This window comes from Epinephelus lanceolatus, chromosome 8, assembly GCF_041903045.1.
Source record: "Epinephelus lanceolatus isolate andai-2023 chromosome 8, ASM4190304v1, whole genome shotgun sequence".
In the NCBI taxonomy this organism is placed as follows: Eukaryota; Metazoa; Chordata; class Actinopteri; order Perciformes; family Serranidae; genus Epinephelus; species Epinephelus lanceolatus.
In genome coordinates, this window is record NC_135741.1 from 37,791,545 (window position 1) to 37,810,176 (window position 18,632).

Below are 18,632 nucleotides of genomic sequence, written 5' to 3' on the forward strand. Positions count from 1 at the left end.
GGCACTGTCTCAACCTATTTACATAAAGTGCTAAAAGGGGAGCTGACAGAGCAGGGCAGGTAATATCGGCCAACGGATGCAGAGGAAGGAGGACCCAGAGCAGACAAAAGCTATTACACAGCCTCTGAGCACACACCCACCTACACACACACACACACACACACACACCTGTGACTCCAGCACAGTGTTCAGACCAGTACAGAGGAGGACCTTGGCCTGTCCAGAGGCACAATTAAAACCCCAAACTCCCTGCCAGCATCTCAGAAGTCAGTTGACTTTGACTCCAGGAAAATGCATTTTCGAGAGTAAAGGGAGTGAGCTGAGCCTGGCCCAGAGAGATAAAGCAAGGATCATCTGACATCTTCTTCAGTTCACAGGTAAACTGAACCTCTACTCTAAATGCTGCCTTGTGCTTTTGTGCTTTTGTGCTTTTTATATCGGTTTGTGGCCTATAATACAAGACTTTAAAAACGGTTTCATTCCAAACAGTGTTTTCATTTAAGCAGTTTCTTTGAAAGTAAAGACCATAAATGACCTGACTCTTTTTAAGAACTGCAGCACTGTGAGTGAAGAGATTTTCCTAAAACCAAGTACCAATAAAACTCCAGACTGTTGGCTTGATCTGTAATCAATGAGGCATTTCCTTAACTTATTTTTTTAAGTTTATTCATTCACAAATAAATGTGATAGTGCAGGTGGATTACATCCATCATAAGGTGGATAACAGAACCCCAGTAGCAGCTGCACGAGCCAGTGGTCACATTTTTTTCTGTATATTTTTTTCTGTGTCTGCATACTGTTTCCTGCATTGTGTGTTGTGTTTACACATGTGCTATCTGTGCGTGCTCCGGTCTGTCTCCGCTTCAGCCAGCCTTATGTTCAGTTTAACTGCCGGCACCCCCACCCTCAGTTCAAATGGCAGGTTGATCGAGTTTCACTTACTTTTCAGACTGAGAACAGGTAGGGCAGCATTATGGATGACAGTTGAGCTGATGATACACACAGCTGAGCCCGACACAAAGGGGCTAACAAAAAGAAAAACTATGGTATTTGACATGAAGACTGAAGGGAACGTTTCAGATTGAATTAGGTCTCGTGACAGACGAGGTGCGATTTGTACACTAATAGGTCAGTAGGACAGGTGAGAAAAACATGATATGCCACTGATAATGAGGGACCATATATTGAAGGACATAGCACGATACTGTACAAAGACAATAAAGGGACCTCTCCTGTGTTTGAAGTTGGTATTTTTGGGTTCAGCAGTTAATATTTGACTCTGCTGTCGAGTGCATGAACCTTTAGATTGTCCCTAAAGCCCTATGGATTCCCTTTCCTCCACTTGGACTCTGGACAGTTAAAAAACAATGACAGAAACACTTCAGTGTGGTTTATACATCTCTGTTGTGCAAATGGACAGTACATAGGCAATTAGAGTTTCTCCACCTTAAACCAGTGGTACTCCAAGATATTTGTCATAGGGGTGGCCAAACTGAAAATCTTGGGGTGACACACCAAGTCCAAAAGCCATAACTGAAATTTAGGAATTCTATTATGTTCTTAAAATATATAAGCTAGTTTAAAACTTAATTGGTTAATATAACCAATTATTTGATGTGCATAGACTAACACCAGTACATTTAACAATTTGAGTTCCACAACAATCCTGTTTTAATGTGTTACATGTCAGTCAGTTCATTGTTCTTCAAATAGGCTGGTTGTCCTTTTCTTTAAAAAGACAAACGTACAGCTTTAATTTGAAGGAGTACCATGGTTGTAAGGAACACAACAAAGTTCACATCAAGCTTTGCCGACATGGTTGGCACCAATGGACACCTTCAGTTGTAGTTATTTAGTGCTGGCAGAAGAAGAAATCATAAGAAATAAGTAAATTGCTCATAAATTTAACTTTTCTTTTGTAAAAGAATGTATGAGTTAATTAATATTTCAAAACTTTTAGTCCCATTTAATGAGTCTAAAACTACATCTGTTTACTAGACAGATATCTCTACACTACCACGCTCATCTAGACTACCAATTGCTTCAATTTCAGAAAACCGAGACGCCACCAGTGCAGGGAGATATTTCATAATTTGTTCTCAGTGCAGTCTCACTTGTGTCTGGAATGTGTGAAAGACTTTCAGAGGGTCAGATCATGATGTGAACAGCATATTTTTGCATTTGTAAATAAGATCAGTAGGAATTTAGAGAGGTGTGGAATGGTTTTGGTGCATTCCTCCTGACCAGCCAGTGGACAAATGCTGTGAACCTTTAGCTAAGATAGAAGTTAAATGTGTAACCAAACCACTAGAGATGGAGATGACCTGAGGACAAACTTAGACTTCACACAGGTGAGGTCACATCAAGCTCACAGCTAAGCAGGATAGACCAGGTTTGAATCTGATCTTCTTGTTTTTATTTTTACCCTGTAAAAATGAATGTATTTGAACCTTTTTGGCGTATTTATTTAGAACTCTGTTGTATCAGGTGAGTATTGGAGCCTGGTGTTCTGATGAGGACCATTAGAGGAATCATTAGGAGTACAACAAAGTGCAGCCTGGGGCTGCCACTAAAACGCTCTCACCTCATTGGCTTTTGACAATGGGAGACTGTGTTGTTGTTCAGTGCTCAGTTGGTTGCTATTTACTTAGTGCTCATTCTACAGGTAACATGGCCTGGGGCTTTGGGAAACGGTGTCTCCTTTTAAAGACCTTGAGCTTGATCTCTATGACCCGTGACTGATGTGAAGAAACATATATTGATTAACCTAATATGAACCTTTATGAGTGTGAATGGACACTTTGTGTAAACACTGGCTATGCAAATTATAACGGCATAGCTTTAGAGAGCAACATGTGCCTGACTGTGGTTGATGCCTGTCTGTTGAACCACAAATTACTTTATTTGAACCAAAAAACATCCAGTTCTCAAAAGTGAAAAAAAGCAAAGTAGTTCATTTCAATTCCAGTTCAAAGAGGAGACAATTGACACAAATTGTCATAGCATGGTTACTATTTAAGATATTTATTGTGTCATTTGTTCAGTCATTTCTTGAAGCTGTACTTTGCATGCTTGAGCAGCCTCATTTGAAAATGAGAAGCCACTGTGTAAATATTTGAATGCTTGAAGGACTTCACTGAGTTTTTCAGTTGGCTGCTCTCTCACTGGATGCAGGTATTTTCTTATTAGTGGTTGATGAGGTGCATAAGTGTAGATTTTGGGGGGGACACAAAGGGGACACATCCCCCTTAATATGTAGAACGCCCCAAACCCCGGTTTCACATGTTCCCCCCAATATTGAAATGAAACCTACATCCTTGGTGAGGAAGGATTGAGAAAAATAGTCCACTGTGGTTTTATCTGGATACACTTTTACACAGGAGTCTTTACCAACTGACCACACTCGATAACAGAATTTCAGTGTTAGCAATAGGGGAATATAGTCTTGATCAGTGATTAGGGGAGGCTTTAAACTGATAAGACAGGTGTAATTATACAGAAAAATCTGTCCTCAGCCCACTAAAGCATATTCGAATTCAGTAGAGACGCAGAGAGAGAGAGAGTTGGCGAAGCAGGAATTTCAAGGGTAGATGGAGCGATTAGACAGAGAACAAGCAGAGACTTTGTGTAGGGGGGAGTGCTGGGGCAGGACCAGCCCTGAGGGCACAGAGAGGAGAACACCTGTGTTCTGACAATCCATCATCCCTATCACACAAACACAGTCTTCTTCACTAGGAGCCTTTAATACCTCAGCCAAAGCACTAGCAGACAGTTTATTACCATGTAATATTCTTATCATCCTAAAAGAAGTGGACGGGGAGGCCAAACTCAGAGGACAGCAACAATTTGGCCCATTAAAGCCCTGAGATCTGCAGACTTTACACTTTCCAACTAAGATACAGTTGACCTACAGAGACACAAAACCTGCTCTATTAGCTTCTGATATACAGATTTGAACACACATGTTCAAAAAGTCACACTAACAAAGCAGCCTGTGTTTATCCCTGATTCTATTCCAGGGAGGACCACATACTGTAACGCACCCAAAACAATCTTTCATCAGCTGCTAGATGCAAAAAAATGCCCAAGGACTCCCAGGTGTACCTGGTGTACAACCGAAACCTTAAAAATAAGGTGTCTCTAGTGGGGCTGTTCAAGGGTTAAAAAACTAACAGGAGCAGTTTATATCAGTAGCTTAAAATAGCAGGAAAGATAGCACTTGGGCTAAACTCTTTAAGTGTAAATTTACCAAAGTATGCTTGCTTAATCATTGGTTAGATAACATAGATTCTGATTTTTCACCAGTCTAGGATATCATTATATAAATATTAATAAAATATTTGACAGTTAAAGCTGCACCCCTCTGGGTTTATCTGCCCTGGGAAATTTACTAGGTTGGAAAGTGTCTTTCCTCATCAATTAAGCAATGTACCCTGAGGACAATAAAGTTTACACTCTGACTGACTCTATGTACAGGTCCTGAGCAAGCAAAATACACCCAGTGTCACCATGTTTACAATGACCGCTAATTACTGCTTGGCTGACCCATTTAGCATTGTGATACGACACTCAGCAAATGATGAGACGCGGCAGAGTCATTCACTGGTCAAACCTTCCAACACTAAACTGCTGTAGGTCATTGGAGGTAAGTAGAGGTTATGTAATTTTATAATTACATCTGCCGAGGAGGTTATGTTTTCGGGTCAGTTTCTGTATCTGTATCGATTTGATTGTCTGTCAGGTGAATTTCCAAAAAATTAGTTTTCACGATTTTCAGGAATCTTGGGGGAGGGGTGCAGTATGGGCCAGTGAGAACCCTTTTAATTTTGGACCAGACAAATCACAGGGCAGATGCAGGAATTATTTTTCGCTTATGTTAATACTGGGAGAAGTGTCATTTGGCCTTCACGTGAATCTGCAGAGAGAGCAGACCTACATCAGTTTATGGTAGAATCAAGGGTCCTGATAAGGCTTGTCTTTGTTTTTCTGGTTTGGGGTCCAGATGTCCAGATGTGCAGATTCCTTGTGTCCAGATTTCAGAGGTGTAGACTTGAATCACATGACTTGGTCTTGAGTCTCACTCAAGTCACAAATTTGATGACTATAGACTCAACAAAATCAAAAAAGACTTGCAACTCGACTTTAACACCAGTGACTTATGAAGCATTCATGACTTTTGTAAATGTCTTATATTACTGCTAAAATGGCATTACATTTGGTGAAGAGCACATTATGACTCAAAACTCAAAGTTTAGGAGTCAGTCTTCATGCGGGACTTGAACTGGGACTTCAGTGCAAAGATTTGGGACTTGCTTGTGACTTGCAAAACAATGACCTGGTCCCACCTCTGCCTGATTGAAATGAAACCACTGATTTTTTGTTGTTGTTGTTGTTGTTTCCTTAATAACCATGCTATCCAAACAGTAGCACTCACTCTGTACATGCAGTATGTTTCAGTCAGTGCTGCCCACACTACGTACCGTACGGGGTGGACATTGTCCCTTCTGTTCTTGTCCTGGCAGGCCGCTGATTTGTTTGTGCTTGTCGCTGTTGCTTTAGCAAGCCCACAGTCACATTCAAGCCATTTGTCCCATTTTGCATCACACTCGTGATTGAATTACTCATTGACAGACCAAAATCCTGTCACCTTTGCAATATTATGTGTGCTCTACGTGAGGCTTAAAATAGTTAAAAGTTCAACATTCACCTGGGCTGTATAAAATGTGCACTGATTGACTAAAATCCTGTTAGCTTGATGGGATTACAGTTGTGCATGACTGAAAAAATGTTTTGCACGTGCTTGCACAGTTTTCATGATACTAGCAGCAAGATATCAACTGTAATAGGAAAACTAATCTGTACTTGCCATCTGTTCTTTTTTTTCAGACAGTTCAGAAGTTAAAGACAGACCAGGAGGAGAAAAGAACGGGCCAAGGAAGACTAAACAGAGGAGAGAGTGGAAATTCATTTCTGACGATGGAACAGATTTGGCACATGCAGGTCTCCCCCCAGGACACTGCCGGAGATCTGAAAAAGAAGGTGTCAGTCACTAGCCAGCCAGAGTGCTCCATCTGCTACAACTACTACGACAATGTCTTCAAAACACCCAAGCTGCTGGAGTGCACCCACACCTTCTGTCTGGAGTGCCTCTCCCGCCTCATGGCTGTCTCTCTGGCTGACCAGGACGATAACAGCGGCAGCACTCGCCTCTCCTGTCCCTTCTGCCGTCACCCCACCATGCTGCCTGAGGAGGGACCCCCTGCTCTGACAACCAGCCGCGAGGTCCTCTGCAAGCTGCCCAGCCACCAGCAGCACGAAGAGCCAGTGTGGCTGGAGGGGGAGAAGCTGTGCTACAAGAGCTCAGGGCAGGACGCCAGCTCGGGCGCCCCTGACAGTCCATCAGCCTTCTGCATCTGCATTGATATTGGAGCGAGTAAGGCAGTGGATGCTCCAATCCAGACCCAGACCCAGACCCGGACTTTTGGCCTGCTGGACCGGCTATCAGACTGGAAGAGGATGGTGCTCTTCATTGTGCTCATGGTGCTGCTTATTGTAGTTGTGTTGTGGCCACTGCAGTGTGTATTCAGCACTGGGAACATGCGCTGTATGCGAGAACCTATTCACTCAAACCCAACTACCCCCCCAACAACTACCACTCATCTCAACCTGTTCACCAGGCAAACTGGTCTGACAGATTAAACTTATAGACTGACTGGACTTCACTGGAACTATATTGTTTATGACACATTTGACACTGTACATTCTTTGTGCATAACTGCACTTTCGCTAAGTGCACATTGACACACACAACTGTGAAGACCTCAGATGTCTAACTTGCAACAGAACCACAGATGTTAAAGCCTCTATGTGTAGGCTTTTAAGATGTCTGACTTCAGTGCTCCCGGCAGTGGTTTCAACAAAAGAGAGACTGTGGTGGACCCCGCCAAGGGATGGAGATGAAGGAGCTGAAAGCAATACCGACAGCACCAATTTTCACTTGAATTTTGTGTTATTGTGTCATATGCCATCAGACTTATTAGAATTAGGTTGAATTTCAAAATAAGAATCACATCAAATTTAACCCATAGCAGCTTCAACTGTTCATACAAGCTTACAAAGACACAAATGCCACCAAAGAGTGGAGGGAGATGAACTGTGATGAACACTTCAGTTGTGTCCAGTGACACAAACACAGAATCCACATTTTTGCACTTAAATCAACACCTATAGTTTTAAATTACATCAGAATTTTGGGTCTAACTGGTTTGAATGAATTTGTTGTCATATTCGGACATTTGGCAGAGTATTAGGTAACAGAGGACATGAGTGGGTTGATTTGTGCAAATCATTAAGCAATAAGGAGGAAACTCGCCGCTGTATCCAAGCCAAACAGTGACGTATAAAATACTGATGTGAACTTTGCTTTGCAAACATCTAGTTGGCTAAAAAACACTTCAGTTGAGTTCTAGTAAGAAAAAAAGGTCTGCAACAGAAGAAAATGAATGTAAACCCAATGTGCCAACTACGAACTCAAACTTTATATAATGTACATTTGATTTGTGTGTTTTGATACGTCCTTGTTTACAGAACTGTAATAAAAAGATCCTGTTTCTGGGAAAGAACAAATCATTTGTACACGACAGCCTCATTATTTAGACTGATATCATTTGATTGTGACTTGTCATGTTCTTGCGTTTTCTCTGCGTCAGTTAGTAGTTTAATCTATTTAAACAGCAAGTGTAGTAAATTCCCCTAAAATAACACAAAGCTGCTGACGTGCTTGACTGCAATTAAAAAAGAAGCACTAGTTTCAGGGTCAAGTTGCAAAACAGTTGAGCCATTTACTGACTGCTGTGTGTCATTTCCTCCCTATCTGCACCTTAAACACATGACTATAAAAGTAAAGCCTTCCTTCGCCTTGACAGGAAGAGTTGCTTTTATTATTCCTGGATTGGGTGTGTCAGATAAACGAAAAGTTAGGCTGTGGGGTTTTCCAGGTATCTCACTTGTGACACAGGGTGATAAGACATTTACGTTAAATTCAAACATTCATTTAGGAGCGGCCATAATAAAAGTGCTACTTCCTGGAGCACTGTGTTAACTGCCAGTACACACAGTTAACCAACAGATGCAGATAAAAACAAAAAGGCTCAGTCATGGCTTCAAATGGGTTGTGAAAATGTTTCCTAAATGAATAAAGGTATAAACAAAGCAGACAATAATAAATATTGTGTGTAAAAGAATGAATAAAAGCTTCTTGTTAGTTGTCCTCATTTTGCTCTGGGGCATTTAAACTACGCATTTTCACAAAGGATGCCCAATGTGAAGTCGTCTGTGTTAAGTTTTTCCTTCTCTCCAATAAAGCAGAGTAAACAGCCTATTTCCTTGTGGATAGCAGCTACATAAAACTGTTTTATTTAACACCTAATGTGTCTCATGTGTTAAAATGCGGAAAATAACAGTTAAAACGGCACTAACTTTAAACTCATTCTTGTGTTTTCCCCTCTCTTTCATTTTATCTTGAGTTATAAAATACAATTTCTGCCGGCCACTTCAACCATGAAATAATCTGTCATTATCGTTTAAATTGGTGTTTTTCTGGAATGAGTTTTCTGCCTTGCTTTTCAATATTAATGTTGGTTAACTCCTGCTCATTGAGCAATATTCTCGGTCATCACGCGGGTCATGCAGTGGAGCACTTTTCCAGCTGAGGAGACAACCGGAGTGGATGTGAGATGGAGAGCCACAGCGGGGTTCAACACAAACACAGCTTTGTAACAACACACTGTCCTGTGTTCTCTGCTCCACTGCAGGGACTTCACCCGGAGGCAAGATACAGGAAGCTTGCTTCATATACTGATTTTTCATTCACTTTGGAGAGGGGGGCACCATCAGGAGAGGCAAACCAGGCACATGTTTGGGGCCCACTCACAAAAAATTGTGGAAAAGGGTCCCTGATGGTCACGTAATGCCATATTTACTATAAACCTCCATCTTCTGGCTACCATACCACAGCTGGATGTTAAAATACTGACATGTGTGTGTACATTATTTATTATTTTCTTAATAAATGATTATGACGTTTGATCAAGCAAAACTGACAAAATGCAGTTTTTGACTTAAGGAATTTTTATGGGGTTTCAATGGGCTTCTTTGCCCAGAGTCTAGGACTGCCACTGACTTTGGGGCACAGTTTCCAAAAACCTTTTTCAAAAATGGATTCTTCATGTCCGGCAGAAGAACAGCTTCAGATTCACAAGCAAACACACCAGAAACAAGCAAAAGGTAACCTAACATAGTGCCATCATAGATTTTTATTAAACTATATGATAATAAACCATTTTGTTGCCATTTCTGGCAGCTCATTGCATCAGCAGTTGTAGTCTATACAGCAAAAAGGCGTCTGGGCAGAGCCAGTGCAAGAAGAGGAAAAAGGGGAAGAGCCTCCACTGAACAACATGGGAGCACTCAGTATACTCACTTCAGGCATACTGCAACCAACAGAGGAAAAAGGAATCAAAACAAAAAGACATCATGTTCAAGTAAATGTAAGAGGACGAGCAGAAAGAAAATACCGTATTACTACTGCATACCTCCATGTATGCTGGTTCAACTCGGAGCCAGAATTTACTTATGCATGGTGAAATTACACCAATAATAATAATAATAATAATGATAATAATAATAATAATGATAATTCTGACACAATACAAAATGCAATATTGGATAAAACAATCAATTAGAAATACAATTTGAAATGAAACAACAAGAAAAAAAAAACAAAACACCAAAAAGTCTAGTGCACTACCAAAAATACTTCCACAGCCAACGGACATCCACACACAGCCTGAGGCCAAAGATTCAGCAGTTTCACACTTTCAAGTATTGATGTTTCACCATTTCATAAAAAAAGAAAAGAAAATTGACCCATAGAGGCAAAGTGAAATACAATAAAAATCTGAATCATCCACAGCGCAAGATAGTTCAGGAACACAGAAACAAAACCACAAAAGTCATTTTGTCATTCATCAGACAAAGATCACAGTTCAGATGGGAAAAGGACAAAAGGAAGAACCAGAAGAATCCACACGTCTGCATTGTTCAAATGCAACTGAAGTACATCAAGTGATGCAGCATATTTTTAGACAGACATCAGCCATCACTGACACACGGCATCAATGCCACACATTTCAGAAAAACGTAGCTTTTTATTCTCACAAGGAATCAACCATTAAAATACATTGGCAACACTTCATACCGGGAAAACTCTCCTGACTGAAATCACTAGACAGACAAAGCTTCAACTGAGACCTTCATAAAAGGACTCTGTGCTCTTTAAAAAGACAGAACTCGGTTTTCACACAGGACGATATGGCTGCTGCAGGTCACACTTTCACTATATTTTAATATCCTTCACAAGGTCAACAGTATTAAATTACAGTTTATTACAGTGCAATGACTGAGTGCTATTACTCCAGTACATTCTGATTACAATTAGCTGTATCTTAAATCATGTTTCTTAAGAATCACGAGCTGCAGCAGCAGAAACTGGCCAATTTACGACTGAAGAAAACAAGGCGAGTCCAGCCTGTGAGTGTCCTTGACCTGGTTAGTCGAGCACTTCTGCTGGTGGAGAAAGAGGAATGGTCTGAGCACAGACGCCACCAACAAGAGCAGATCATTCATCGTTTATTTTGATGCTTTAAAAAAACACACACACACACACACACACACACACATTAAAACACATTATCAGGACATCTGTCTACTGCAAAAGACAGTTTTTAAAGGACTTCAGGATCATTAAGTTACAAATTTCAACAAGCTCGGTCAGATTTCACCGACATACCAGCACTTTTATGTGAGCAGGATATTTTGGTGCTGATACTAGAGGCTAAAAATAGCAAACAATCTGCCAGACAGTGCAGAGGGCTCAGTGCTCCGCGCCACCGCCGTCTTCGTTATCACATCAATGACGTCGGCTTACTCGCCCCACTATCATCAAGCCTGGATTATGGCCATCTTCTAAATTACTTTTTGGAGACAAATCTATTCTTCAATCTCAGGCAGATGGCCATCTGGCCCACTGTAATCGCCCCCTTTCCCTCGTCTCCTTGTGACGATCTCCTCCGACAGATGTTGAACTGCATCAGACCTGCTGATTAACGAGGACAGCCAGTCGAACGAAGCTGAGAGGCAGCGGCCAGCCAAGCTCAACTCAGAACACCCATTCAGGAATCCTCTCCACCTGTTTCCCGTCAAATGTGGACTTCAAACTACTATTACAATCTATCAGTAAATCAAACTTAGTGCTGGGGATGCTGCTTAGACAACTGTGCTTCAACATGATCTTTTCCACCAAAATGCTCCTTTATAAATATATAGATATATATATTCAAAAAAATCTACATCTCATATGCTACACAACCATGATACCCACAGTATCAACAAAAACACCACAAAGTAATGAAAACAAGAACGAGTTTGTGCTCAGAGTGGGACCAGCTGGAGGCCATGTTCAAATGACAGGCAGGACTGATGTGGACTGTATGTCCCAGTGACCTCAAGAAGTAAGTAAAAATGACCTGCAGGTCTGTAAAGTACAGAGCAGCTGATTGGCATTTGCAGGAAACTCTTTAACAACACTTTGACAATCAGTCAAAAAAAATCAAAAGAGTCCAATTTTACACCTACAAATTATTCTGTTTTTTTTTTGAAGAAGGGGGCCCGCTTGCCTTCCCTGTGCCTCGGGGACCTGTATCAGGTTACATAACTGTCCTTGCTATCACTCAGCGGCCATGTTAATAACCATTAATAACCACAGCTGGAGGGACAGAATGCTGTCAAAAGTTTCTAGTTCAAGTGGAAGCCAGCAAAGACAGAGGAAGAGGGCTAGCGAACAGAGTGATTTCTGGCAACAAGCAGGACAAACAGCTTAGCTTTGACCTCTTCTTGGGTCCCGTACAGTTCTGTTCAGTTCAGGCCGGGGTAGACTCCATGTTTACTATGCATCATCACAAGGACAAACTGGTGGTTTCTTACGTCAACTTCCAGGATTTGGAAAGTAGTAACAGTGGAGATGTAACAGCAGTTTCGGGGAGGCTAGATTACAGAAAAAATTCTGTGACAAGGCACTTGCGTTGGTTAAGAGAGGGAGGGGGTGGAGCAGTAGAAGGGGAGAGAGGGGAGTGACAAAGGTCCTGAGCGAGAGCACTATGCTGTAGAGTCATCCTCTCTATGGAGGGTAAGGTTTGACTCCAGACAGAGAGGTCCAGCAGGACGGCAGCAGGAAAGGGGGGTCAGCTCGCCACCTTGAGCCCAGGCAGGGTCCACTGCTGTGGGGCGTAGTCAGAGTAACGCACTCCCTCCTCCCCCAAGGGATATTCAGGCGCTGATGAAGCGACACCTCCGCTGAAACTGAAGCAAACACAAACAGACAGGCAGACAAGTGGAGTTAATGGCTGGTGTCGCTTTGAATCATGAACACTGGGACCTGGAGCTAAAAGCAGCACTTACTCAGCAACACTACACCTGCCAGATTATCTAAAGTGTGTCCACATGGGTTTGAAATTTAAATCATTTAAGCTCAATGTTTGGAGGTGCTTTCATTCAGTCAGGAATTCAGCCTTTACTGCCTTTACAATAACTTGGTATGTGAGGTTTAAAATCAGAATTACAGCCTCACGGTTACATGCCTCCTCAAACCAGTCAAGTTGCATCAACTTACATCCATGTCTGTGAAAACATGGATGCTTCACACACATCTTTCCCCCATCAGCACAGAAGATCTATACAATCTATATACAAGTTAGTGTCACCAATTCAGTATCTGACCAAACATCTCCCCTTCTGTTCCTGAGATATGACGTTGAGTAATGTCCAGAAAAGTGTTTTTGCAGAACATTATATTCCCTAAAGGCATATTTGAGATATCAAATTCACAAGAATGAGACAAACGGATAAATGGATGGAAGGACAACCCAAAAACATAATGCCTCCAGCCACAGCTATCACCAGCAGAAGCACGATGACAGAGTACAGTAAAACTTGACTGGTGCTAGATTTTTAAGGCAGATATTTGACTCCATTTGCCTGGTACACATATATTTATCAATTGTGGGTTGTAATTTAGTTGCTTATCTGCCGACATAAACCATTATATCTGCGATAAGTTAATACTGGTGCAGGCGATTTATATGTCATGCTCTATAACACAGATCTATGAGAAACAGCCAGAAAAATGCCCCACATGGAGGAAATGTGCTGTAAAAAATAGCAGTAACATTTCTCACATCTTTTACACCTCTTTATGGCTGCAAATATAAACATAAAACCTAAAAAAACAACTTTTTGGAGAAAAAGCAAAGTGCTTTTTCAGAGGCCCAGAGAGAGTTAGTCCAATGAGTGACAGGCTGATTATCAAACAACCAAATGAAATGACAACTTGACCTGACTTCCAATCACACAACTCTAAAAAAAACACATATAGAACTTTGAATTATATGGTAATTTTCACATTCTAAAAAGCCCCAAAGAAGTCCCTGTTACAATTATGCAATGAGAGTTCAAGAAAATAAATCAATTAATTAAATTTAGGAAGGTTTAACCATGACAGACCTACAGAAGAATTGGAAAATTCGATCTGTATATTGGTAAGTGCTATAATTTGAGTGTTTTAAAACACAAAGGCAAGCTTATAAAAATGTGCTAAATAGAAATCTGCTAAAAATTGAACGTGTGTTTAATATACATTCACTGGTGATTAAAACACTGCCAGTATATGGCCTGTGCTGATGACTCCAAATCACAGCCATGACTCACTCACTATAACACAGCTGGGTTCCCTGTCTGCTTTATTAATCACTGTGAGAGAGAAAATAATGAGCCTGTGAGAATAAGGCTGATTATGATTTGAACGTAAATTGGATCTTTTGTTGCTTTAAGGGGAGCTCAGGTTTTCTTTTAAGGGAGTGCAGCCGCTTTTGGCCACTCTATAACTTGAGCCATAAAGAAAGGGAACATTACATTTACAAATTGAATTTGACTGAAGAAAGTGAACTCTGTCTTGAATCAGTGTAAAAGTTTGAACAGCGCGGTGGGTTCTGAACTGAGGGGAAAATTTGGTCAAGCCTTAAAGGAAGTTGCCCTGTGGAGTTTTCTCGCACACAAACAAAAGTTGTGTTTTCAGTGTTACTCATCAAACACACTGTGTGTATCCTGGAGGTTTAACAAATGTGTCCAGTGCATTTCCTTCCTAAATTCAGCATTGTTTACATCCATGTTTACTAGCTGGCTTCTTCTTTACCTCTGCTAATGCATTGCAGCATATCTTGGCATGCTACTGGAGTTGCAGCGGTACACCGGTATGAACACTGAAGGTTATCATACTATGTACATTTACTTATTTACAGTATTAAAAAAAACTCAACTGGACCAAGAATCTCACCTTTATTTAAGCTATTTTCTAAACCATTCATAAAAATGGTTTCAATTATAGTAATAAAACATTTGTTTAGCCAGGAAAACTTCTGTTTTCATTCCTTTAAGGGTCACCGTAACGGATAATAACAATAATCATTATGTAAAGATGTGACACTGTGACCCACGATATTTACTGACAGTTATCATAAAGTGAAACTCTCATACTATTACAACCCCACACACTACTGCCACCTGTTAGTCAGTGGAATATTGTGACACTGTTGGTTTGACTGTGTATCGCCACACCAATGTGCACAAAACAGCTTCATAGTGATACTATAGGTCTAAAACTCCACAGGGAAGCTTTAAATTAGGGTTAAATTATAGCTCAATTTTTCCAACGAAAGCTACATCCCAACTATAACATCAACAACATTTCCCAACCACACCTACCGTAATGCAGACATTTTATGACAGTGCGACAGTAAAAAGTTGCTTTGAAACCCATTCTCATTCACAGGTCATAAAATACTGACTCTTTGTCATGCCTCTCAGCGTCTTTAATGTCATGAAACTGTCACAGTTTGGTTTGAGCAACAAAACTACTTAGTTAGGTTTAGGAAAAACATCATGTTTTGGTTTAGAATAAGTAGATTTGATACGTCACATAACCTAATGTGACGTAAATATGTCACTTGAGTGATGTTGGTGCACGACGACTATATGTAAATTATGTAATGTTAAACAACAGTGACTTTTGGTCTCACACGGGACAAGAGCTGCGGTCTCCTGGCTGAAAGTCCAGTTTTGTTTGACCCACTCTCCTCCCCTCTCTCCCAACCTATTTGGACTTTCTCACTCTTAACTATGTCAGTTGCTCTTAGCGTCAAGTATTGCCACAGATGGGTCTGAAAGGGATGGGAGTGAAAGCCCAATGCATCTCATAAAGACACTGAAGAGTGCCACTTTAGTTGATATCACAGACTGAAGAGTGTGACACAGCATTGGTATTTGACAACCTGCAAATGAGAACAGGCTGTTTCTCCAGCAAGTGGATGATGATGATGCTTTGACAGATTTGCTCACCTTTGCAGGAAAAAAGTGCCAATTTTATACAAAAGAGTCTGAATGCCACAGCAGCAACAGTGAAAAGCAAACTATGTAGAATGAATCTCATGAAGTACTTACAGAGAGGCAGACAGAGAGATGTGGAGGTCAACAGCGATGATTTTACCTCCTGGTGTTACTGCTAAAAGATGTCTGAGGGCTTTTAAAGTTTATGTTCTCGTACACACTTGATGAATCATCATTTGTCATCCTAAAATAACACAGGGTAAAAAGAAAATTCACTCATAATACAAATACCATTTTCTGCTTAATATTCTATGATCACGTTAATCACATAATTGCCACTTTGTTGACATGGTATGTTATGCTTACACAGAAGAAGAGCGTGAGGATGCCATGCTGGCTTTGGACCTTGAGTTGGTCATCTGGGGATATTTGATATTGGAATATTCCCTCTCCTTCATCTTATTCCTCTGCAAAGTGACAGCATGACAAGAGGCAGATTCAGTTGACAGGAAAAAGCTTTCACAAATCGTCCTGTGTCTGGAGGAGCTGAATTTAACTTTAAATAGTCCCAGATGGCGTCCACGTTCAGCAGTGCAACAGCTCTCTGGAAACTTGCTGCGGTAGTTACCATACTGATGTTTACCTCAGTGCTCTAGCTGTCAGAACATAACACAGTACTGGCCTTCAGGCCTTGTGACTTCACATCTTACATAAATATTTTAAAGCCTTGTTACAGTTTCAAAAAATGTTTGATGCATTTTGATTTCTTTTCATAATGTTCTTCAGTAATGGAGTACCTGCTCCTCCTCCAGTCTCTTCTGAGCTGTGTCTATGTACTGCTGCACAGCCATGTAGATGAACTTGTACTGGGCCTCTGTCTGCACCATGCCTGACCTCTGCTGCCGTACTCTCTGGATGGTCTTAGGGATGTCGATGTCACAATCTAGACCTGGAACGCGCACAAGTACACACACACATCTAAACATTAGCACAGGTGCAGTACAAAAATTTTGATAAAAAAAGTCTGTTTCATATCTGAGTCACCCACCTTGGCGGTTAATAATGTCAATGAGGATGTCGATGACGATAATGGTGCCCGTCCTACCGATGCCTGCACTGCGGGGAAAACAAAGTAAAAAGTCAAACCATGTGAAGGAAATAAGCATCAATGTCAAAGTGAAAAATTGATGCACTTACTCATAAAAGAGCATATTTGATTTTATCTAGAGAGTTGTGAGAAGCGATATAAAAGCATCAAGAGTTTTCTCAGCCTGTACATGACAATAAAAGTAACACATGAAAGTCTAAGGTCATGAATTATAGGTTCGCACTTGCCGACAGCAATAAACTTGAATTTGTTGTTGTGTCACATATAAAATGCTCTTAGATCTCAGAGATCTAAGAGAACTCAGCTCAGCTCAGCGTTATTTTCCCCACAATAACAACATTAATTTATCAGCAGCCGCCGAATCAGGTAAGTTCATGAGTCAGATGTGTTCTGTCAATCTGTCATCATGTTTATAGTACTTGTGGGGGGGGCTGGGTGAAATACATGAAAACACACCAATGGACAAGTGTATTACAACATTCATTTGCTATCAAAAGTGTCAGTCACCTGTCTGCTGTAAAAAAACATCTCATTATAAACACAAAATGTGATCAGTCAACACAAAATGGACAGCAAGTAAGAAGTGAAAGAGTGGTGAATCAGTGCATGCCTGTTGACAACAATCACCAAATGAAAAATATGATAAACTGTACTAAATGTGTACCATAGGGATAAATTTGAAGTAGTTACAATCCACAGGAATCAGTATTATTTTCAAACCCCTTATTTGAATTTTGGGTTATTCTCTCAAGACAAGGAAGACATCCTGACTACAGAACTTAACAGATTGTGCTATTGCAAATAGTCTCTACTGTTTAAACAACAAAACAACAAAACAACCTTCTCATTTTACAGCTAAACAGTGCATTAAAATATGTTTCTGAAGACATTGTAGTATTGATGCCTAGTTTGACAGTTTGACCGCACACAAACAGTGATTGACATGATTGACAGCTGCATTAGAGACCCCTCTATTCTGATTGGTTGTTGTCGTTCACATGCAGTAAGGCCATAAGAAGCACTATGAGGCAATAGAGTGGGCAGAGGAGTATGATTTTTTTTCATAAATTATCTGTCTCATTTAGTGCTTTGTGAATATGGTGACGGTTTCAGCAATTATGACAAAAAGTTATTTTAATAAAAGTTACCATCTACAGTTTTAAGTGAAGTTAAGAGCATTTGTGTTTGTACTATTAATAATCATGTTTTCATAAGGGACGGGGAATGAATACAGAGACCATGTATGATCAGTTGTTCAAGTTTGGTGAAGACTTATTGCCTTTGAGTAGGGAAAAGTTTTACCTTAATTACAGCACACCCAAGTGGCCAACTGAAACCATATTTCATGAAATCCTAATTTCATAACTTTATATTTAGTGAGGAAAGTTTAAAGAGTCCACAATAGTTTTACCATCTCATGGAAAACTGAGTCAACATGGAGTTCAGCCATATGGGAAAACCCCTCAAGAGTTCAAGCCAGACAAATGAATGTATAACATCTAACAGTTTGTGTGAGCATGTCTCTGAATCTGATTGGATGTTTATCATCTTACTTTCACCAAAGACAGTACAATGTGTGTGTGTTCCAACTTGATAAGTGCAACTAAATTATTAAAATTTTCGGTCATGTATACATTGATGCCTCTAAATAGAGTGAACTGTAACAGTCTAAATCCAAGTTTTGGATGTCTACAGTAAGACTCTCCTCAGTTTTGCAGTTCAGATAAGAAATATATCAGCCACTGTGATTTTAATAACTGTGGTAAATATTGACTCTGGTGGGACTCGAACCCACAACCTTTGAATCACTTCTCCTGTACTCAACTAAAAGTCCAATGCACTATCCATTGCGCCACAGAGCCACATGACATTGTGTCTATATTAGCAAATTACATATATCTCTACCTCCTACTAAGTTAGGATTCATTTTGATACACTTTCTTCCCCCTTTTTATTATCTTTTTTTTTTCAATTTGTATTTTTATCTAATTATTTATTTTTCCTCTTCCCCTATCTTTTCGCCTGTCAA

At 40.4% G+C, this 18,632-nt stretch overlaps 2 protein-coding genes and 1 non-coding gene across 5 annotated transcripts in view; 1 reads left to right on the forward strand and 2 right to left on the reverse strand.

Moving 5' to 3' along the window:
• The first annotated feature begins 57 nt into the window (after window positions 1-57).
• rnf223 (ring finger protein 223) lies at window positions 58-7,626 on the forward strand. Its single transcript, XM_033628337.2, has 2 exons — window positions 58-377; window positions 5,887-7,626. The coding sequence occupies exon 2, from the start codon at window positions 5,977-5,979 to the stop codon at window positions 6,697-6,699; it is 723 nt and encodes a 240-aa protein (XP_033484228.1). The 5' UTR covers window positions 58-377; window positions 5,887-5,976; the 3' UTR covers window positions 6,700-7,626.
• Window positions 7,627-9,296: 1,670 nt separating this feature from the next.
• Window positions 9,297-18,632, reverse strand: part of ptpn11b (protein tyrosine phosphatase non-receptor type 11b) — a 49,493-nt gene continuing 40,157 nt past the window's right edge. For all 3 annotated transcript variants that reach the window (XM_033629327.2, XM_033629326.2, XM_033629328.2), the window contains exons 12-16: window positions 16,544-16,611; window positions 16,293-16,444; window positions 15,862-15,962; window positions 15,610-15,739; window positions 9,297-12,417 (exon numbers count right to left, since the gene is read on the reverse strand). In XM_033629327.2, coding sequence (XP_033485218.1) covers window positions 15,652-15,739; window positions 15,862-15,962; window positions 16,293-16,444; window positions 16,544-16,611 — 409 coding nt within the window. In that variant the 3' untranslated portion in view covers window positions 9,297-12,417; window positions 15,610-15,651. The remainder of the gene's footprint in view (window positions 12,418-15,609; window positions 15,740-15,861; window positions 15,963-16,292; window positions 16,445-16,543; window positions 16,612-18,632) is intronic.
• trnar-ucu (transfer RNA arginine (anticodon UCU)) lies at window positions 18,374-18,465 on the reverse strand. The gene is given in 2 exon segments: window positions 18,374-18,409; window positions 18,429-18,465. It is a non-coding gene; the product is annotated as a tRNA-Lys (tRNA).

Excerpts from the sequence above, each read along its gene's own strand:
- rnf223 (XM_033628337.2), top strand. The coding sequence starts at position 5,977 with ATGGAACAGATTTGGCACATGCAGGTCTCCCCCCAGGACACTGCCGGA.